Genomic DNA, 22,146 nt, shown 5'->3' on the forward strand with positions numbered 1-22,146 from the left:
AATAACATAAAACAGGAACGAGTATCGTATATAATTAAGGTAGACTAACATGTGTTTTCTTCTTTATTAGAACGGGGATGCAACGTGTTGATAATCCGCCAGGGCGCCAACCTTGTTATTATTATAACACCGTTATTCGCTGCGTTAAATCAAAGTCATATTACGTAGGAACTTAGATTTCGAACATCTCAATAATTTATCTATCTTAATTGTGTCAAAATTAAAAAAATATGTTATCTTTTCAGCTAAGTTAGACGAAGGTGAAGGTGTAATATTATAATAATGAAATATCATATGAATACGATGTCAATTAAGACTTTTGGATCAATTATATAAGTTAATACTTAGATCTATATTAATTTAACTTGATTAAGCGAAAGAAAGTTGACTTGAAAGAATATTCTTTAGTATCGTATTAGGGGGTTCATACTAAAGTACATACTACGAAACAGTCAAGCAGTACACATCTTTTCGATTGTAGTACTGAAATCCTGGTTTAGTAGTACTGTATAAATTATTCATTGTAGTACTAAAATCCTTGTTTAATAGTACAAATTATTCATATTAATTCTTGACAGAAAGAAAATAAAATTTATGTATGTTATAATCAGTTTGATTCTTGCATTTCTTATCAAATAACAGATATTTTATGAATATTTTATCACATTAGTTAGAAATTTGAGATCAAATATTTTAATTACGGACATTCAATGGAGATGAGTAAAGTTCAATAATACGTGTGTATGAAAATACTTTAATAATTACTTTTGAAAATATAAGATTTATTAAATAAACTTAGATTCCTGACTCAAGATTTAAATATAATTTAAAAAATTATGTTCTGGTAATTCAGAACATATTCAACTAACTTCAATTCTAACAATGTGACTTATCATCACTTTATATTGATATTTATCATTAAAATTTTCTTTTTTTTATTGAAGTATAATATGAAATAGAGAAAAAAAAAAGAGTCACCATCACTTTATATTGATAATTATTATTGAAAAATTTCTTTTTTTAATTAAAGTGTAATATAAAATAGAAAAAAAGAGAGTGAGTATCATAATTAATTATAAAATAGAAGATAGAGTAAGAAAAAAAGTGTCTTATAAGATGAGCTTTCAAAAATTATTCTAATAATATAAGACATCACCAATATATTGTTAGATCAATTTTTCTTATAAAATATTTTAAATTATAATCTAAGAACATGATATAATTTATTTATTGGACTTGCTCATAGTCTTCTACTGTAGTATTTATGTTGTTTTAGGTCATTAAGGAAATTTTATTCAACTTTTTAGAAGTTGCCAAGTAACGGTAACGTGCTAAAGATAAATTATTCTAAGAGCTCTTAGAAAATAATTTGTTTGAGGAAAATACTTGGTCACAAAATATTGTATTGCTTAGAGACGTGCTGAAAATGACAAGTGTGAATAATGTCAAATATTAAGGCGGTATTTTCAAATGAAATGAACCAATCAATAGATCAATTCAAGTCACACAACTTGAAGTTTAAAGACAAAGAGTTGACTAGAGATATATGTCGACTTTAAAATAAAGACAACGTGTCCTCGACATAACCTCGAAACTTAGATTAGTCCGGTATGTAAGTATTTATGTTAGATTGGCTCCGAGTGCAACAATTTCAAACACATACTAGTGGCAATAGCAACTAGCGAACCTTGAAATGCAATGAATTTTCCCAACTAATTTCGTGCCTTACTTTCTTGCAAATTTAACTTGAAACGAATAATGTACGGCACGTGATTGAACTTATGGTAGTTTGTGAAAGTCTCCCGGGTAGTCGTCAAAATTGAGAGTTTAATACTCCTATGTATTTTTGTACTCCTCCGTTTTTCTTGTTTATATTCATCATTTGTTATCACCAAAATTCTAGACAATTTTAAATTGGGAATAATATATTATGTATACAGAAAGACAGTGTTAGTTTAAGAGAAATATTGCAATATTAGCTGTGTTGAGGATCGAGTTTGAATTCTGCACTTTCTTAACGGATATTTATAATCTATTAATATTAATAACAAACGGTTTATGCTTTTTAAAGATTTGTGTTATACTCCCTCCGTCTCAATTTATAGGTCTATTTTGGAATAAACACGCATATTAAGAAAAAAGTTGGTTAGATAGAATTTATCTCATGTATCATTAATTAGTAAATTGATAAGTGAGAATATAGTTGGGTTTCAAAAAAATCACAATACATATAGGGATTTAGTGCATTGAGAAATAAAAATAATGTTGAGTTTCAAAAAAGTCACAATTAATATGCAGATAAATTTGTATTGAAAGAAGAGAGGGACAAATGTTTTGGGACAATTTTTTTTTCCAAAATGGACCTATAAATTGAGACGGAGAGAGTATTATAAATTAAGAATGCAAATTTCTTATAAAATGAAATTATGGTGTTGAAATATTTTAACTATTGAGACTGATATAAGATTTCAAAAAAAGAAAAACTATTGAGACTAATATAAATATATAGAGCATGTATTATAAATTAAAATATAATTGTTGGGGACAACCAAATAACTATAAAAATCAAGCAACTCCATAATCCATTTATCATATTTTGATATGATTTGCTTTGTATTATACTCCTTCCATTCAAATTAGATGATCTTTTTATGAAATTTTTTTATCTCAAAATAGTTGAGTCTCTCTCTTTTCATTTTTACTTTTTTTTATTTATCATTTCTAATGTATCATCTAGCTAATATTATAGAAAATCAACACGATAAATATGAGTAGAGATGGAAAAGAAAAGTCATTTAATACGCCTTAATATGTGTGAAATGAGCAAAAGACTTATCTAAATTGGATTGGAGGGAGTAGAAGAGTAATTAATGAATATATGGACATGCATCTACGTGTCTGTTTAGGCAAGACGATTTCCGGCTTTTTCCGAACGGTTTCTACTTGACCTGTTTAGGCAAGACGACTTCCCCTTTTTTTTCGAACATTTTCTACTTGACTCGTATGTGTTAAAAGCCAAGTACACTTAAAAGAGTTGACAATGCTAATTTTTGTTTGAGGACTTGTTTCTTTTCTAAACAGTTTAACCACTTATAAATTTTAATTTATTTTTCAATCTTAATCTACTTCTTTATTTTAAACAAAAAACATACTTTTTCAAATTTATGCAAACATCCCAGCATCTTTTCTCCGTGTCATTACACAAATTTCAAACATAGGAGAAAGTTAAGGTAGAGCTAGCCACCGTGCGGCCTGAGGTTTTACTATCTCTCCCGTGTATTTTCACACGATTCATGCAAATTTTCATGGAGTGTTTGGCTGGTTGATCGTAACACCTACAGAAAAGGCAACTTTTTAGATGGTCTTTGTTCTTCAGTCAAACAAACTTTATTATATTTTCTACCGATTTCTACTAACTATTTAGCCTTAGAGCATCTCCAATAGTCTCTTAGTTGGCTCCTATGTATAATATAAAATATTAAGCTCCTAGTAAGTTAGTACATTGTTAGGAGTTTGAACTCCAATAATGCTCTTTATACTCACTCTTAACATTATATTTTATTATTATTTGAACTCCACTATGATAAAAGTACAAAGTCACATGGGTGATAGTGAATATTATATTACAAAAAACAAGTTAAGAGCCTTGCAGTGACTCCTAAAAGAGAGGAGAGAGAAGGGCCTCTTAGTATTTTTAAGAGCCATTAGGAGCCTATTGGAGCTCTATTTTCTCTTATCCTCTTTACTTTTGGTTTTAAGAGCCACTTTAAGAGGTTAGAGCATCTCCAATAGTCTCTTAGTTGGCTCATACATATAATATAAAATATTAAGCTCTTAGGAAGTTAGTACGTTATTAGGAGCTTAAACTCCAATAATGCTCTCTATACTCACTCCTAACATTATATTTTATTATTATTTGAACTCCACCATGATAAAAGTGCAAAGTCACATGGGTGAGAGTGAATATTATATTACAAAAAACAAGTTAAGAGCCATGTAGTGGCTCTTAAAAGAGAGGAGAGAGAAGGTGCTCCTAGTGTTTTTAAGAGCCACTAAGAGCCTATTGGAGCTCTATTTTTTATTATCCTCTTTATTTTTGATTTTAAGAGTCACTTTAAGAGACTATTGGAGATGCTCTTATTGGAGATGCTCTTATGCATGTAGTTACCTTCTGAGTCATTCAAACAAGTTTCTGCTACTTTCAACACCTATTTTAAGACCGACAAAACCATCCTTTTCCACCCACGAATTTGAAAGAACGTTGACAAATACATCCAAGACACTGTTATGACGCGTATCGTTCATTTCAATATCGCCTATCAGTTCTTTGATTTTTCCTTCTTTCCCAGCTGTAAAAAGCTCTACTTGTGTAAGTATTGATGAAAGAACATCCACACTAGTCGAGCGTTCAGATCTGGATGAGAAATGTTAAAATGAGTACACCATTAATTATTTGAGAAATTAGCTGATGAAATTGACAATATTGAAAGAATAAATTTTAGAGCAATACTTATAATAAATTTTAGATTAATATTATATAATATATATATAATGCGAGTTTATTGAAGAATCGATATATATAATTTAGCACTCAAATTTCAGATAAAAATTTTGATTTTCAAATTTAGTTTTATAGTACCTGAATTTATGATCATATAATTCTATTGTAGAATAATGTCTAGATACTGTATAATTTTTAATGATACCTGGAAGATAAAGTTTTATGATTTTGTTTTTTACTGTATTTATTATGGAACTCTATATGACTGTATATATAGAAAAAATTGTATGAATATTGTATTTTATTGAAGATTTCGGATATTATATATGTTCAGCAAATACAAATATATATATATATATATATATATATATATATAAATTTATATTTATTGTTGTAAAAATTTTCAATTATTGAACAATCCTCAATTAATATTTATAAAATATTTTCTGGTTAATTTCAATTTGTCTAAATTTTTTTCATAAATCAGTAGATCAACAGTTCCGATTATCAATTTTTATATACACATGTGTGTTTCTTTTTCAAACTTTTATAGCTTTGACCATCCAAAAATTAAATTAGAAGACGGCAGAGGATTTCTAACAATTAAAAAAAATTAAGGCTCTTTATAATACTCTTTAATACATTTTAATCAAATTGAGGTGAAGTAAATTAATTATTAATTATGCTTATAGTTTAGGTGCCTCCCTAGCTAGTTTTGTTTATAACGTTACGACAGGTTCCTACTCGTGGAGTATAGTTTTCTCATAAAGAAAAGTGTAAATAGAATGGTAATAAAAAGGCAGCTTAAACTTGCATGCATGCATGCAATCTAACATGATTCTTCCGTCTACTTTTGACTATGGTAGGACAACTAATAAGACGACGGAAAGTTTGGTTATACTGAATTAAACCCTTCAATTTGTACTAGAACCCTTTTGTGGAATAGTAGAAGAAGCTTAATCTGTACGAGCAAGCTCCATGGGGACCCTTGTAACATGAAACTATTATAGTTTAACTGGGTAGTTGGGCTTCATATGGTTTATGATTTGGATTAGGGTCAATTAATTAGTCTCTTCAAAGTTGTTTTCATTTAGTATTAGATTTGCAAGGCTAAAACGTTTTGTAATCTTGATTAGTGGTCAATTAGAAGTCTTAAATAAGTCTCTTTCTTTTGGATGTTCTCTATCCACTACAACCTTTTCGTCAAGTTTAGGTTTAACTAAGCTTTTGAATCACTAACTAATGTTTAATTGGTGTTTAGCGTTTTATACGTGCATGTTAGGTCATAATGATGTTATTTCAGGATAAAGTTTCCAAAACGTATGTGCAACTCCAAGTCTATGTGTATTATATTATTTATATATTTAGTGCCACAACAAGAGTTTATTGAACAAAATTATTCATATAAAACGTCCTATATATCCTGACAATCATGACACCTACAAGAATCTTAGTAGGAAAAAATATATAAAACTTTCTAAAATATATAATTATTGAAATTTCTAATAGTCATTTAAAGATTTATCTGGATATATCGTATATGCATGCACAAGAGAATATTTTAATGCACAAAAGAAATTAATAGACAGTCTGTTATTTTCATATGCAAATATATATATATATATATATATATATATAAATATAATAATATTTATATAAATTTACAATTGAAAAAGTCAAATATAATTATCCATTACAACCAAGCTGATAACATCAACAAAACAAGACCACAGGCCATAAAACTGATTTGCTGGGCTGTCTAAAGGCCATAAATTGGAGGGTTGGGCTGGAGGACAAAGATTTAAAAAATGTAAATTGTTTTTTCATATGGGCCGACAGTATTTTATTTAACTACTTGCATCAACAATATATTTTAGATTTTTAGTCACCAACAAAAGAACAACAAAGATAAAGCATAAAGGAAAAGCTAAAAAGCAAAATCAAAACATTCAGATCTTTACACTAAGCTTCAACTTTAATTATACTAATTTCTCAAATCCCTTACTTCAGACATGCTACCATCTTACTCATATCACAATATCTTCCATGGCTTCTCAACTCCTCCAAATAACATCCACATTATGCAACAATATAATACATGCCTTGTTTGTTCATGTTGCACTACTACTTAGTATCCTTATTTTTCCAGGCTTGATAAAAGCTCAATCATCTCAATGCAGAACATCTTGCGGTGACATACCAATCTACTATCCTTTCGGCATAGATGATGGTTGTGGTAGTCCATATTATCGACATATACTTGTATGTTCAGACTCCGGAAGTCTTGAGCTAAGAACTCCTTCAGGCAGATATCCTGTGAGGAATGTATCATATTCGGATCCTCACATTTTGGTAAGTGATCCGTTCATGTGGAATTGTCAAGATGGTGACAATTTTCGCCCCACTAGACCGTTTAGCCTAGACAGTAGCACACATTTTTCTTTGTCTCGACAGAATGACTACCTTTTCTTCAATTGTAGTGAAGAGCATGTGATCATGGAGCCTAAACCGATTTTTTGTGAACGGTTTCCAGATCAGTGTGATTCAACATGTGACAGTGCTAGTTATCTTTGCAGGCATTTGCCTGAATGTGCTTCTGCATTGCGTGGGAGTTCATGTTGTTCATATTATCCGAAAGCTACTGACTCTCTGAGGCTGATGCTTAAGTATTGTGCTAGTTATGCTAGTGTGTATTGGAGAAATGTTGGTGCAATACAGCCGGATAATCAGGTTCCTGAATATGGGATTCGGGTTGATTTTGATATTCCGGTCACTACAAGGTGCCTACATTGTCAGGATGTTGCCAAGGGAGGTGGAATGTGTGGCTTTGATACTAAAACACAGGAGTTTTTATGCTTATGTGATAAAGGAAATGTTACTACTTACTGCAAAGGTACATTCCTAGCTACCCCCTGATTTTTGTTAAATCCTAATTAATTATATCAAAATCTTCAAGAATTTAAAATGTTGTTCTTTTGTTCTTAATTTTTCCAGATCATGATGTTTCTCAGGAGCATAGCAACAGGGGAGTAGTTGCAGGTGAAAACTAGTATATCATATCCACAAACACATGATAAATATCGCTTATATGTTTTTCTTTACGTTTTTAAGGAGGAATAAACAAACTGTTCCTAATATTGGTTCCGAACATATAAATTGCAGGGACAGTGAGTGCTGTTTCAGTTGCTGGAGCTATAGGAGTTGGAGCTGGAATATGGTTCTGGAAGAAAGTGAGGGCAAAAGCTCCAGTAACACATGGGGTTCAGAGCAATGAGAACAGACTCTTTTGAGTAATATATGCACAGACCACATACAAAGAAACTTCAGGAATCTATTTTCTTTCTACTTTGCTTATATTGTTCTGTACTAGACTGCTAGTTTATTGTGTTTTATGTATTTTTAAGTTGATAATCATACTGATACTTTTTGGAAAACACGCAGTTTCTTATTACTAGAAGGATATTAGTTACATTACCATGCTTTATTTGCAACACATGGTATGAAACTTGTGAATCCTCAATGATCTCCCACTTGTTACAATAAAGCCAAAGCACATTACTTCATTCGTTTCTAATCTTTCATTCTTTCTTAGCAACACGCTAAGAATAAAAGGAACAACTATTAAAAGGAAAGACTAGATTAATTTTTATTTTTTTGAAACTGGTTCAAGGGCCTCTCTAAAAGTTTTCCATCCACAAGCAGATCGTATGGGAAAACTCTAATTCAGTTGTCTAATTTTAGTCGAGCCCAAAACAAAATGATCACCACTAAGTAGAAAAAAAGTTTAGAAAGACACTATGACATCCTATCTCGTGAAAGTTTCAAGAGGTTGAGTTCGGGATTAAACTTCAGCTAACCAGACTAAGCAGATTATATGAAATCCATGGTGGAACTTGTACAGGATTTGTAAGAACCTAGGCATGGATGATGATGTTATGAAGCTCCCACACCAGCATGGTAAGATGCTGAGCAGAATATATATAGTTAAACTTAAGAAAGTAATGTTGTGTTTGGTTGGGGAGAATGGAATGGAATGGAATTAAATGAGTAAAAAATGCTTGAAACTAATAGAGATAGAAAGAAAGTTTAGAAAAAATTTGAAGGAGTGCAAAATTGCTATGATGAGATTTGAGAAGAAATTGAGGATGGGAGAGAATGGAGCATTCCATCTCAAATGGAAGGGGTGATATCTAGCATATGATGTAGGGAATGGAATGGAGGAAGGAATGAAATTTCTTAAAAATCATCCATAATATAGTTCATTTTTCATTCCATTCCTTCCGGAATCATTCACCCCAACCAAACACAACATAACAGTTCCACACTTCAAATCAACTAAGAATTATTGGAAGGTGTGACAAATCACAAAGTTCAGAAAGGGAAATAAGCGCAATTCTCTACTAAACAACAGACCAACTGGATTTGCTGACAGGATTAAGGAAACAACAAACTCTCACGAAAGGAGACATCTGATGAAAAACATGCATAAGCAACTTCTTTTAACTTTTTTATTATGGTGTGAACTTGAATTACCTGCCAGAGCATGATCTTAAATTTCCAAACCAGAAGAACGCTACTGAATCCGTGCGCCTGAGCTCCTTTTTCGACTGCAAGTTCAAGCAAGATAATCAGTTATAGCTTCAGATTAAAAGCTTATTGGAAGTGCATATATAATATCAACAGTGGCATAACAACCTCTGGCTCTGGCGGATCAGACTTATACACCAGTCCCTTACTCTGCCATAATAGCTGTCTGAGCTTGTCCTCCTCCTGCGTGATTATAAATTTATAACCACATCAGCTACAACGATATGACACTAGTCAACAATCATCTGAAATCCTCTATATATTAGAACTTCAACACTAGTTCAAGCTTACAGGCACAACTCCAACATGTGTAATCGACACCAACTACATAGATAACTGGTTAAATAGTATAATTAGGAAATAGTATTGAATAAGTGACAGGAAAATTATACATATTGATTATCAGATGGTAGACATTGCAAATTTTCCCAGGAGTTAAGTAATTATAAAGATGAACACTAAATCATAGTATATACATTTGCAGCAGAGGCGCGATCTGCGAGAATCAGTATAAAGACTTTATAAGTAATTTCATTTTGGATTGGGAAAAAAAGTACCTTGCATGCTATAATATTGGCAGCTCTTTTGTCAAAATTCAAGTTACCATTATTCTTTCACAGGCCGACTTGTTACATCAAAATTGCCATTCTTTTCTTTTAATATACTAGAGTGGTTTCTCATATCTTGCAATTGCTAAAATTATTAGTACTCATATATGCAAATTTGATTGGTATGTTTTCTTTGTACAGTTGAGGTGATAAAATGCTGTCTGAATTGAAATATATGCGGTTCATTAATTGTGTCACTTAGAGCATCCCCAATGGGGGGACACTTCACGCTTGAAGATTCTCAATAAGGAAATGGCCGGCTAAAATTGCATTGGACCAACTCAAATAAAAAGTCAGGGACCTCTGTAGTGGCTCCGAGACACTTTACTTTTTTTGTCCTTTTTACTAATTTTTATTCACACTTCATATATTTTCCAAAAATTTTAATTTTATATATTGGTCCAAACTATATGAAAACCACTATACATTTTAAATATATCTGAAACTATATATATCGTAATTAAGTATAGTGTATTTTGAATATTAATATATTTTTATAATATTTTTATAAAATATATATAATTTCTGAGATTTTATCACCGTAAACTATATAAAACAACTTTTAAGTCTATTTTAACAATTACATAATTTTTGGGCTGATCACCAATGCAACATATATTCACCAGAGGCAAAAATTCTCTAATGAATTGAAATTGTAACACACGGGCATAAAGTGAAGCACCTACGCAAGTGCCTCTGTACATTATGTTACAATTAACGCAGACTCCATTAGCTAGCTTGATGATCCATTAATGCTTACTCCATTAATGCAAGTGCTGGCTTAGGGTACTAGTTTGTAAATAACACACCAAAAAGGCGGAAGGCTAGCTTGCTATTTGCCTACCTAAACATCGGCAAAACTTGAAAACTAGCAGATAGGACTTACAAAATTATTGCTGCACAAATTCTTGTATGTGCGTGTTCCGAGATGCAAAAGACTTAACTGATGAAGGGACAGAGATCATTTTGTTCACCAAACGAAGAAGACACGGTCGGATAATCTACCAGCTAGCATGGTTTGTTAACATTGCAGAACAATGGACCAGCATCAGATGTTATTGCTGGAACCATGGATCCATCAACCACAGTAAACGACTGAGATTTTGAGTAGTTTGGAGAGCAGCTACCGTATCCAGACTGAACAAAGTACGCTCCGTTCATAAATCTGTCCATAGATGACCTCCATTTCCAATTCTTCCAACCATTGTTCACCTCTCTCTTGGTTACCTGTTTGTGTTCGAGATAATTGGGTGCATTGAAGTAATTCCCTTGGCTGTAGATGGTTGGGTTTGAGCTACCGCCAATCGCGTACAGCTGCCATGCTTCGTACATGTTGTTGGCTACATGCGCATAGCCTAGCCTCACTCTGCAATCAAATTCAGATACTTCGTAATCATGCTACATAATTTAATCAAGCAGTTAAGCAATATTTAAAAGTTTGTACTATTTTTTTACCTTGGCATTCTTTGTACTAGACCAGGGCCGAAATGGTTATATATAATGGTAACTTTCATTATTTTATCTGCTGAAAACTTATCATCATGCCCTAATAACATAACCTGCATAAGAAAGAGACAATATTAGCTTCTGTTTAGTACAATGAATGTTCGTTCTAAATTACTGATCACGACTTAAAATATATGATAATCCTGCATGATACGCGTGGATTAAGTTCCTAATTACCTTGTCATGTTGGGAGAAATGATTGTTGGAGATTGTGACAGCAGTGGAAGCATGGATGACATCAATGAGACCATCACTACTTCTCGAGAGGGAGCAATGATCAATCCAAACATTCGAAGATGCAAATATAGAAATGCCATCTCCATCACAGCCAAGACGATGTCCAACGTGGAGTGGAGTGCTTATAACAAGGCCAGATTTTCCAGGCTTACAATCATGAATGCTAATCCCATGTATAATAACATGGCTAACACCTTGTATCGTTATACACGGTCCATAGGCGATTTCAACCTTGGCTCCTCTTCCATCAATAGTCTTATAACTATTCATGATCAGCTCATTCTTGAGTGTGATCACCATGTTCTTCGCGAATGTGATCCAAAGAGGGTTGGCCTGGATAATTCCATAGCGGAGTGTTCCGGGCTTAGGGTTAATCGGGTCATCAGACGGATTTGTGACTACATAATATGCACCAAACTTTCCTCCAATGGCGTCTTTTCCATATCCCACGGCGCAATCAGCCAAGGCTCGCCGGTTGGCAGCCCAATTGGCCTTGCGACGCCAACACGAGTCTATTGTGTTCATGGCTTTTTTGGGTGTGTTGGTGTAAGGTTGTGTAGAGTAGCTATCTTGCAAGGTTAGTGTGAAGCAGGTTAGGAGAGTGAAAGCTAATAAGAGAGAAGATTTAGAGGCCATTACTAATGAATTGTAAGATTTAAGCTAAGATACTTAAATTGAAAGATAACAAAGAATGTACATGTCTTTATATAGAGCCATACTATCTCTACATATTTTACACACGTTGGTTGACATATTAGCGGCGGTTCTTATTATTATTGATTTGAGCTAGTGATCGGAATAGACGTGCTTGCACGAGATTTAGTGATAGTAGACTTTTGTACTAGCTTTGCTCTCTAGAGACCCTAACTTCATCTGATTCCTGCAGGAGATGACATGTAACATACCTTTTGATTCAAGCAAGCAGGCCTGCGAACATCGAACGTGTGGAAGTATACTCGTCTGAGAGGGAAGTCAACATATATAATTTTAAAATGGAGATTACTTTTAGCTATTCGGCCAGCAGCTGACTGCAACAATAAACAATTTGAACCGACTCCTTGTGCTGCTATATGTAATTGGAAAATGCTTGGTGCACATAATTGTGTACAAAAACATGTACATAATGACATGTGACGGATTTTAATTGGATGGCCCCTCTGCATTTACATCAACCACCCCAATTAAAACCCACCACATCACTTGCCACATCATTATGTACAAATTTTCTGTACACAATTATGTGCACCTAGCACTACTCTATGTAATTATACATGAAAGCATTCAAGTGAACGGCCTTTTTAAGTTTGTACTTTTTAAATATATATTTATGAACTTAAACAAAAATACTCACATATTCATATAAGCCACAATTATTCTGCTCAAAATCAAACAGCTGTGATTCCGACGAATTAAGCAATCACAAAAGACCAATTCGAAACACTCAAAAATAGGTATCTGAAGTGTAACGCTAGTCACATTAAGAAAACATATATAGCGGTTAGCTTACAATGAATTGATATTAATTTTGTAAACTTTAATTTATATATTTAAATAATAATTATATTATTAGTCAATATATACAAGTTATGGACTATAAAGAAATGGAAAGAGGATTCGTCCTCAAGACTAGGGCTGTTTAACGAACCGAGCTGTTCGCGAACAAGCTCGAGCTCGGCTCGTTAAGAGCTCGTTCGGCTCGGCTCGTTAAGTTAACGAGCTCGAGCTCGAACACAAAAAATTGTTCGTTAAGTAAACGAGCTCGAGCCGAGCTTTTAGTATGTTCGGCTCGAGCTCGGCTCGAGCTCGGCTCGAGCTCGTTCGGCTCGAGTTCGGCTCGTTAAAGCTCGAAAAAATGTAATATTTTCGGGTTTTTTTTTATAATTTATATATGTTATTGGACTCAGAATTCAACATAATATATATATATATATATATATATATATATATATATATATATATATATATTTTAGTGATGTAAACAAAATTTTAGGAAATAATAATTTTATTTGGTTTTTAACAGGCAAGTAGAAGTTTGACTAGTACCGCTAACTAGTGTTTAATCCTAATTTAGTGTTTCAATATTTTAAAAAATATTTTTTACCGATCCAACTGTATGAATGTTAACATATATACATTTTAGTGATATAAACAAAGTTTCAAAAAAATTGAAATTATTAGGTTAGCTATTTTAAGAGTCAACTAGCGGTTTGTCCTTATTTTTTTCTGGCTCGGCTCGACTCGACTCGACTCGGCTCGGCTCGTATTTGTTCGCGAACAAGCTCGTGTTCGGCTCGTTAGTTAACGAGCCGAGCTTGAACACAATTTTTGTTCGATTAAAAAGCTCGGCTCGGCTCGGCTCGTCAGAAAAAAAATTAAAGCTCGGCTCGGTTCGGTCAAAACTCGGCTCGGCTCGGTTCGTGAACAGCTCTACTCAAGACAACACTGCTGTTAACTTTATGAGTGATTATGATATTGTGAATTTATAACATCCAGATAAATTAAATATAAAATAATATATCAATAGTGTTGAATAATGACTACATATTTTCGAGCAATTAATTCAAGTGAAATTTCATTTCAAGTTCAAAATTTTAGTTATGAGGTGTATTGTTTAAAAATGACACACAACTGTGTGCGGCTATATAAAAATAAACATTTAGTAAATTTACTTACAACCATCACAAATATTAATTACTTTAGTAAAATATATAAACAATTTTATTGTGGTTTCTTCATATATCGAATACCATTTATCTTTCATACAACCAATCAACCATCAACAAATACCTGACCATATATACTTTCTTAACTAATACACCCTCTTACATGTCTTCATATGTTTTGGACAATACTCCGTACTGTATAGTATAGATTTGGATCATGCATAACTACACATCCCATACACGCACGAACTTCCTCTCTTGCACCTCTTTTTGCAGCCTCCACAGTTCTTCTCGTCCCTTGAAGTATTCACACACCTACCTTTGCAGCACGTCTCATTATATCTGCATTTCTTCCCACACTTGCCACAATTAGCCTCGTCGCTCATCACATTCACACATTGCTTCTTGCAACAGTCCGGACCAGGGCTGCCCTTATTGTTACAAACCCTAGGGTACTTGTCACATGTCCTCCATGCCCGTGGTCTGTCAGTCAAAAACCGGCCCATTTGTCCCGAAAAAGAAGAAGGTTCAGAGGTTGTTATAGGAACATCAAGGTCTAAATTACCATCTTCCATAACCGAGGTGGCGAAAATGGTAGTAGTTGTGGCCACTATTGCAAGGAAGATGAACATCTTAGACAATGCCATTTCTAATAATATTGCTTCAAGATGGCTAACGATTATATATGTTTTGTTGAATATTTGGTAGCAGTGGTTTGTGGATGCTAAGTAAGGGATGTTGTGAGGGTATTTATAGGAGAAACTATTACTAAGTAGATAATTTTGGTGCCACCTTACCTATCTTGTAATGCTAGTCTTAATCAGTGTTACATGCAAGTAAAGTGAAATTGGGCAATAGATTAAGAATTATGCTTCAAGTCTCGTATGAAGTACAAATGTGGGGGCAAATTGACCTTGAAAGTGGGCAATAGGAGAAGCATTACGATTTACATTAGGTCAATATTGCATGCGGTACATAGAATTGTTATGTATCATGCTATTCTTAGGTCTAGATTAGGATTTTGATTGTAGTGAAAAACTCGCTTACGGTTTCATATGATTGTTCTTGAATCAATGGTACATATGGAATGCGGTGTTAATGTGAAAACTTGCGTACGGGTTAATATGTGTGCGAAACAATTATAAATACAGTATCATGCTCCGTATTCATCGCTTGCTACTCAATTCCTTCGTTTTTCGGTATTTCTCTCTTTTTGATTTACTTATATATAGATAAATAAATATTACAAAAAAGGTGATTATTTATTACCGTCAGTTTTGACAGGGGACTATTTTGATAAAAAAAAACAGTCAAACTTGAAATCAGTCGATGATATACGATAAGTAGGAAAATATAACCAAAAGAGATCATAGATATAATTCAATCAAAATTAAACAGTCAAAAATATAATTAATTTTGACATGGATGTGTTGATCGAAATTATCCACCACATAAAGTTAATTTCCGCTCACTGTTTTGATCGGAAATGTACGTAGCCCGTTAAAATTAATTTACGGACGGAACTTTTACGGCCTTCTCCGAGCAAATAAATTTCAAAATAATTTATGTCAATTTTAAGACGGCGACCATTTCATGTCAAATTTTATCATTAAATAATTTTTTAACTTCTAATTCGATTACAAAAGAAATACAAATAATGACACGTGTCTATGCAAAATGGACAATTTATATTTCGAGGAGAAAGTAGTACTGTTATAATTATAATTATATATATTTGACGAACAAGATCTTATGATACAAACTGCTTATTAATAAGATATAAAAAATATTTAAAAAACCCTAATGCTTGGTGAACTTTCTGCTACTTGGCCATACAATTCAAATTCAGTCGACCGCACTACTGACTCATACCTTGTTCTTCTATATTCTTCTTATTAATTTAGAAATCAAATCTGTTATATCAGCATTCTAGCTAGCCATCTGTGTTTATTGGTAATTACGAAAATTAAGATGGTATAGCGTTCACGTCTTTGCTGCCTCTATATAATTTGACCATGCCTTCGTCAACTGTTAAAGTTTGGTTTAGTTCCAGTACCGCAAGCAGTTTTGAATTTAATGCTCTGGTGTGAATTTGGTGCGAAGCAGCTAGTAGCTAACACAAAAATTTATACGTTTACATTAATGCAGAGAAATTAAATATTGAAAGTTAATTAAGCTAGACTCGTAAACAAAGCAATGATGCTAGAGCTTAGGACAACTGAAAATAAAAACAAATAAAGAGATAACTAATTAATTTGATACTCTGAAGCTTTCGGGGATTGCTCATTAAAGAAATTAAGTTTGCTACCGAATAATAAATTTCATGTATTTTCTGCTTAAATAGTATTTTATAGGAGTTTTAAAATACATGTCAGCGTGTCCATCTCATTAATTCAGAATTTTGAGGAACATGAGTAGCACACAAATATCAAACAGAATCTGTGTTTATCTTAAACATTATTCTGCTATTGTGTCTGTTCAATTTTCTGAAACATTCAAGTCAAGTTGTGGCGATGAGGAACTTACCATGTGCAGTGGTGCAGTTTATCAGAGTGAATAAAGCAGCTCAACATGTTCTGATATTCACAGTTCACTCATGCAAATCGATTAGAACTGTTACATATAATTTGTATACAATGTCAGATGTACATGAATGTATCGCTGATTATATACATTGTTGACGATGAATTTATTTATAATAATTGACTTTAACCATATATAGATTCATGCCTAGTGCTAATTAAGTTCTTCTTCAACTTAAAAATATTAGAGAGTTCTTTTTTTCACGATGCTTATATATACTGCTGCTTTACACTTGAAATCCCATGCATTTCTGAATTGAACATTAGATACAAACACCATTTCTGGCCAGCAGAGAGTCGAGTATTTTATATGTCGAAAGACTCCAAACTGTCCCACTTTTGAGTAGCTGGGAGTTGAACTTGTATACTCTAAACTCTGATATTGAATTAAGTAAATAGTTATCTTAAAACTGAAAAATTGTGCTTGAATGGAAAAGAATGAGTTAAAGAATGAAATTAAAAGGCTTGTTCGGAAGTACCGTTCAAAACTGTTCGTAAAAATGTGATGCTGTTCGATAATAAAATATGTGACAATGCTGGAAAACAACTTTTTCTAGTTACACGCTCCGAATGCGGACACCCTTTATTTTTCATACAACTATCAACAAATATCCTTACTATATGTACTTTCTTAACTAATATACACTCTTACATATCTTCATGATTGTTTGGACAATTCTACGTAATGTGTTGTAGATTTTGATCAGGCATAGCTACACATCCCATACACGCACGAACTTCCTCTCTTGCACCTCTTTTTGCAGCTGCCGCAGTTCTTCTCGTCTCTTGAAGTATTCACACACCTACCTTTGCAGCACGTCTCATTATATCTGCATTTCTTCCCACACTTGCCACAATTAGCCTCATCGCTCATCACATTCACGCATTTCTTCTTGCAGCAGTCCGGACCAGGGCTGCCCTTGTTGTTGCAAACCCTAGGGTACTTGTCACATGTCCTCCATGCCCGGGGTCTGTCAGCCAAAAACCGGCCCATTTGTCCCGAAGAAGAAGACGGTTCAGAGGTTGTTATAGGAACATCAAGGTCCAAATTACCATCTTCCATAACCGAGTTGGCGAAAATGGTAGTAGTTGTGGCCACTATTGCAAGGAAGATGAAGATCTTAGACCATGCCATTTCTAATATTGCTTGAAGATGGCTAACGATTATATATAGTTTGTTGGATATTTGATAGCAGTGGTTAATTTGTGGATGCTAAGTAAGGGATGTTGTTTGGGTATTTATAGAAGAAATTTAGTAGATAATTATGGTGCCACCTTACCTATCTTATAATGGCAGTCTTAATCAGTGTTACATGCAAGTAAAGTGAAGTTGGGCAATAGATTAAGAATTATATTTCAAGTCTCATATGAAGTACAAATGTGGGGGCAAATTGACCTTGAAAAGTGGGCAATAGGAGAAGAATTACGATTTAAATTAGGTCAATATTGCATGCGGTACATAGCATTGTTATGCATCATACTGTTCTGAGGTCTAGATTAGGATTTTGATTGTAGTGAAAAACTCGCTTACGGTTTCATATGATTGTTCTTGAATCAATGGTATAGATGATATGCGCCATGCGGTGTTAATGTGAAAACTTGCGTACGGGTTAATATGTGTGCGAAACAATTATAAATTTCATGCTCCGAATTCATCTCCCTTGGTACTCAATTCCTCTGTTTCTTGGTATTTCTCCTTTTGATTTATTTATACGCAGATAAATAAATATTACAAAAAGGATTATTTTTGATGTGACAATCTTGACCGTGATTATTTTTCTACTCCCTTCGTTTCAAAATATATGTCCACCTTAAAAAAAATATATGTTTCAAAATACCTGCCCACTTCAACTTTCAATATAAATTTATTTTTCCAAAATCAACCCTTCTTCACATATTTGAAATTGATATTTCCAAGATCAACCATACACCCACATATGAAGTTTAATTAATGACTTAATACACCTCTTTTCTTTCAAAATCCACTTTTCTTAAACTATGTGATTTTTTAAAAATGGACATGTAATTTGAAACGGAGGGAGTATAAAAAAACAGTTAAACATAAAATCCTAATCTAGACCGTGATTATTTTAAATCCTAATTTAAAAATTGTTATTTTTAAATTTTCTTTTCGTGAATAAAAATATCAGTGACATATTTTTATTTACAAAAGAAAAACTTTAAAAAAAATAATTTTATTAGTGCGGTCAAAACTCTTAAAAGTATGTGCAAAAAATTCAAGCCACTATTAAATCTAAACATACAAGTATATCATATGAATAAGATCTTATTCTACAAACTGCTTATCTAATAAGATATTTTAAAAAAACCTAATGCTTGGTGAACTTTCTGCAACTTGACCATACAATTCAAATTCAGTCGACCGTACTGACTCGGACCTTTTTCTTTTCATAGTTTTCTTATGAATTTAAAATCAAATCTGTTACATTAGCACTCTACCAGCTCTGTGTAATTACGAAAGTTAAGATGGTATAGCGTTCACGTCTTTACTGCCTCAATATAGTTTGACCATACCTTCGTCAACTGTTAAAGTTTGGTTTAGTTCCAGTACTGCAAGCAGTTTTGAGTTTAATGCGTTGCTGTGAATTTGGTGAGAAGCTAGTATAGCTAAATACTTCTTTACTTTTTTTTAAAAAGTTTTCGTCAATAATGCAGAGAAATTAAATGAAAGTTAAGCTAAATTCGTAATAACAAAGCAACAAATAGAGAGATAACTATATTTGATACTCTGTAAACGTACTGTGGGGATTGAACATTAATATGTTTGAGAAATTTTGATTGGTGTGATTGTTGTATTTGCAGAGAGTCTACCATTATTAAGATATGAGAGCCAATCAAAATATCTCAAACTTGTAAAATTCCACGCTTAGCATTTGCCCATGGGCACACACTAGAAAAACCGTAAAAAGAATCTGTGTTTAACTGAAAATCTTTGCAACTGTATCTGTTAATTGTTCTGGATCTGCGTGGAAGATAAAAAAGAGAATGAAAATTCAAGTCCAGTTGTGGCGATGAGGAACTTACCATTTGCAGTGGTGCAGTTTATCAGAGTGAATAAAGCAGCTCAGCATGTTCTGATAATCACAGTTCACTCATGCAAATCTACTTGTACTAGAAGCAATGCACCTGTACTAGTTCCCTCAGTGGTTAATTAGTTACAGGGATATCAAGTAGTCGATTAGAATTGTTACATATAAGTTGTATGGAATCTTAGATGCACATGAATGTATCAGTGATTGTATACATCGTAGACGATAATGTTACACATAGGTTAACGCTGAGTGCTAATTAAGTTCTTAAACTTGAAAATATTAGAGAATTCTTTTCTTCTTTTTTTTATCACGATCCTTATATCTAATACTCTTATACATTTGAAAACCCATTTTTAAATTAAAAATCAGATACAAGTCCCGTTTTTGGGTAGTATAGAGTCAAATTCGAAAAATCTGTTTGTTCAAACTTAGAAATTAAAAGTTAGACATAAACACTGGTTTGGGTAGCATAAATTCGAAAATTCTGTTTGTCCAAACTATTCTTATCTTTGAAGAGTAAGAGTCGAACTCGGATATTCTGTTTATCTAAACTCCTCCTATCCAGTGAATTTGGGTTGTACAATCAGTCACGTCTGTTTATTATAACCACGAATGAAGTAATTTTGATCGATATACCAACCACAATCGACGCCTAGCTAACAACTTAAATACTTTTATGTCACTGATCTCAACGCCTTGGCTGTGAATCGAACAGGCTGTTCATCAGAAACGTAATTTTGGATGTATAGTTACAATCTGACTCTTTCAAAAAGCAATCAATCATCAATATTATATACTCCTGATGCGAACACCCTTTATTTTTCATACAACCATCAACAAATATCCTGACTATATATATACTTTCTTAACTGATACACTCTTACATATCTTCATGATCTTCTGGACAAATACTATACATACTGTATAGTACATTTTGGATCAGGCATAGCTACACATCCCATACACGCATGAACTTCCTCTCTTGCACCTCTTTTTGCAGCCGCCGCAATTCTTCTCGTCTCTTGAAGTATTCACACACTTACCTTTGCAGCACGTTTCATTATATCTGCATTTCTTCCCGCACTTGCCACAATTAGCCTCGTCGCTCATCACATTCACGCATTGCTTCTTGCAACAGTCTGGACCAGTGCTTCCCTTGTTGTCACAAACCCTAGGGTACTTGTCGCATGTCCTCCATGCCCGGGGTTTGTTAGCCAAAAAACGACCCGTTTGTCGGAGAAAAGATGATGGTTCATTAGGACTTATGGCAACATCAAGGTCTAAATTATCATCTTCGGTGGTCGTGGTGGCGAAAATTGTGGCGACCATCATGACCAGAAAGATGAAGATGATCTTAGACAACTCCATTAGTTATTTTTAATGACTTGCAGATGCTTTGGTGAGGGTATTTATAGAAGAAATTATAAATGTAGCAGCTGGTTTAATTTGAATGCTCTCTGAGATAAATGGTGAGGGTATTTATAGAAGGAAACATGTACATAGATTGTAAGAATTTGGTGCAACCTTACCTGTCTTATAATGGTAGTCAAAGTCAGTGTTACATGCAAGTAAAGGGAAGTTGGGCAATAGATTAAGAATTACTACATTCTAGGTCTCATTTGAAGTACAAATGTGGGGCAGAAAGGCCGGAGAATATGGGGCAGAGGAGAAGAATCATGAATCTAGATTAAGTCGATATTGCGAACTTGCGGTGCATTGGCGGCGTGCAGGTTAATCTTTCTGTGTTTTAATCAAAGGAAAATTGGAAAATAATATTTCTTGTCTTCCCTGTTTATATTACGGAATGAGAATTCGACGTGTTTTAATATTTTCTAAATATAGTTTGATAAATTTATTTTATATTATTTTTGAATAAAAATTTAATATTTAAACATTTTTTATAAAATAAAAAAAATTAGTAGAAAAATTATGAAATTATATTTTATATAGACGTCAAACTATGTGTCAAGCAGTTGAAGAAAATTGTAAAAAAATTTAAAGATACTGAGAGTTTAGAGCCGTTAATATGAAAATCAAACTTGCTCGCTGGTTGATATTTAATTAGCTTAACAGTTAATGTGAAAATCAAACTTCTCAACCGTTGATATTTAACTAGCTTAATTTTATGCATGCTGATTAGTTTTAACTTATCAGTAACATGCTCATAGTGTTCTGCTATTCTTTTAAGGATAGTAGATTCACCGACAAGTGTCAATACATCTTGAAATATTTATATTATCTTACTTAAATAAATATAATGTGCAATAAATTTGTCTCCATTCCCTTACTACTAAGGGGCCGTTTGGTTGGGAGTAGTTAACAAAAGGAAGGGAAACAACCAGTTTCATTTTCTTTGTTGTTGTTTGTTTTACAAAAATCGTCATTCCCTTTCTCTTCTTTTAGTTTTAA

General features: G+C 33.1%; 5 protein-coding genes across 5 annotated transcripts; 1 reads left to right on the top strand and 4 right to left on the bottom strand.

The window, feature by feature from the left end:
• Window positions 1-6,469: 6,469 nt before the first annotated feature.
• On the top strand, window positions 6,470-7,992 carry LOC108196205 (uncharacterized). Its single transcript, XM_017363383.2, has 3 exons — window positions 6,470-7,394; window positions 7,496-7,540; window positions 7,664-7,992. Exons 1-3 carry the CDS (start codon window positions 6,548-6,550, stop codon window positions 7,789-7,791), a joined length of 1,020 nt encoding a protein of 339 aa, XP_017218872.1. The 5' UTR covers window positions 6,470-6,547; the 3' UTR covers window positions 7,792-7,992.
• A 2,303-nt stretch (window positions 7,993-10,295) lies between these two features.
• On the bottom strand, window positions 10,296-12,093 carry LOC108224278 (putative pectate lyase 2). The gene is made up of 3 exons (XM_017398809.2): window positions 11,380-12,093; window positions 11,152-11,255; window positions 10,296-11,062 (listed from the first exon to the last, which is right to left on the bottom strand). Exons 1-3 carry the CDS (start codon window positions 12,073-12,075, stop codon window positions 10,705-10,707), a joined length of 1,158 nt encoding a protein of 385 aa, XP_017254298.1. The 5' UTR covers window positions 12,076-12,093; the 3' UTR covers window positions 10,296-10,704.
• A 2,224-nt stretch (window positions 12,094-14,317) lies between these two features.
• On the bottom strand, window positions 14,318-14,749 carry LOC108198671 (stigma-specific STIG1-like protein 1). The gene has a single exon (XM_017366450.2). It carries the CDS (start codon window positions 14,747-14,749, stop codon window positions 14,318-14,320), a length of 432 nt encoding a protein of 143 aa, XP_017221939.1.
• Window positions 14,750-17,387: 2,638 nt separating this feature from the next.
• LOC108197939 (stigma-specific STIG1-like protein 1) lies at window positions 17,388-17,819 on the bottom strand. The gene has a single exon (XM_017365680.2). It carries the CDS (start codon window positions 17,817-17,819, stop codon window positions 17,388-17,390), a length of 432 nt encoding a protein of 143 aa, XP_017221169.1.
• A 2,857-nt stretch (window positions 17,820-20,676) lies between these two features.
• Window positions 20,677-21,105, bottom strand: LOC108224285 (stigma-specific STIG1-like protein 1). Its single transcript, XM_017398820.1, has one exon. It carries the CDS (start codon window positions 21,103-21,105, stop codon window positions 20,677-20,679), a length of 429 nt encoding a protein of 142 aa, XP_017254309.1.
• Window positions 21,106-22,146: the final 1,041 nt, after the last annotated feature.

This window comes from Daucus carota, chromosome 1 (genome assembly GCF_001625215.2).
Source record: "Daucus carota subsp. sativus chromosome 1, DH1 v3.0, whole genome shotgun sequence".
In the NCBI taxonomy this organism is placed as follows: domain Eukaryota; kingdom Viridiplantae; phylum Streptophyta; class Magnoliopsida; order Apiales; family Apiaceae; genus Daucus; species Daucus carota.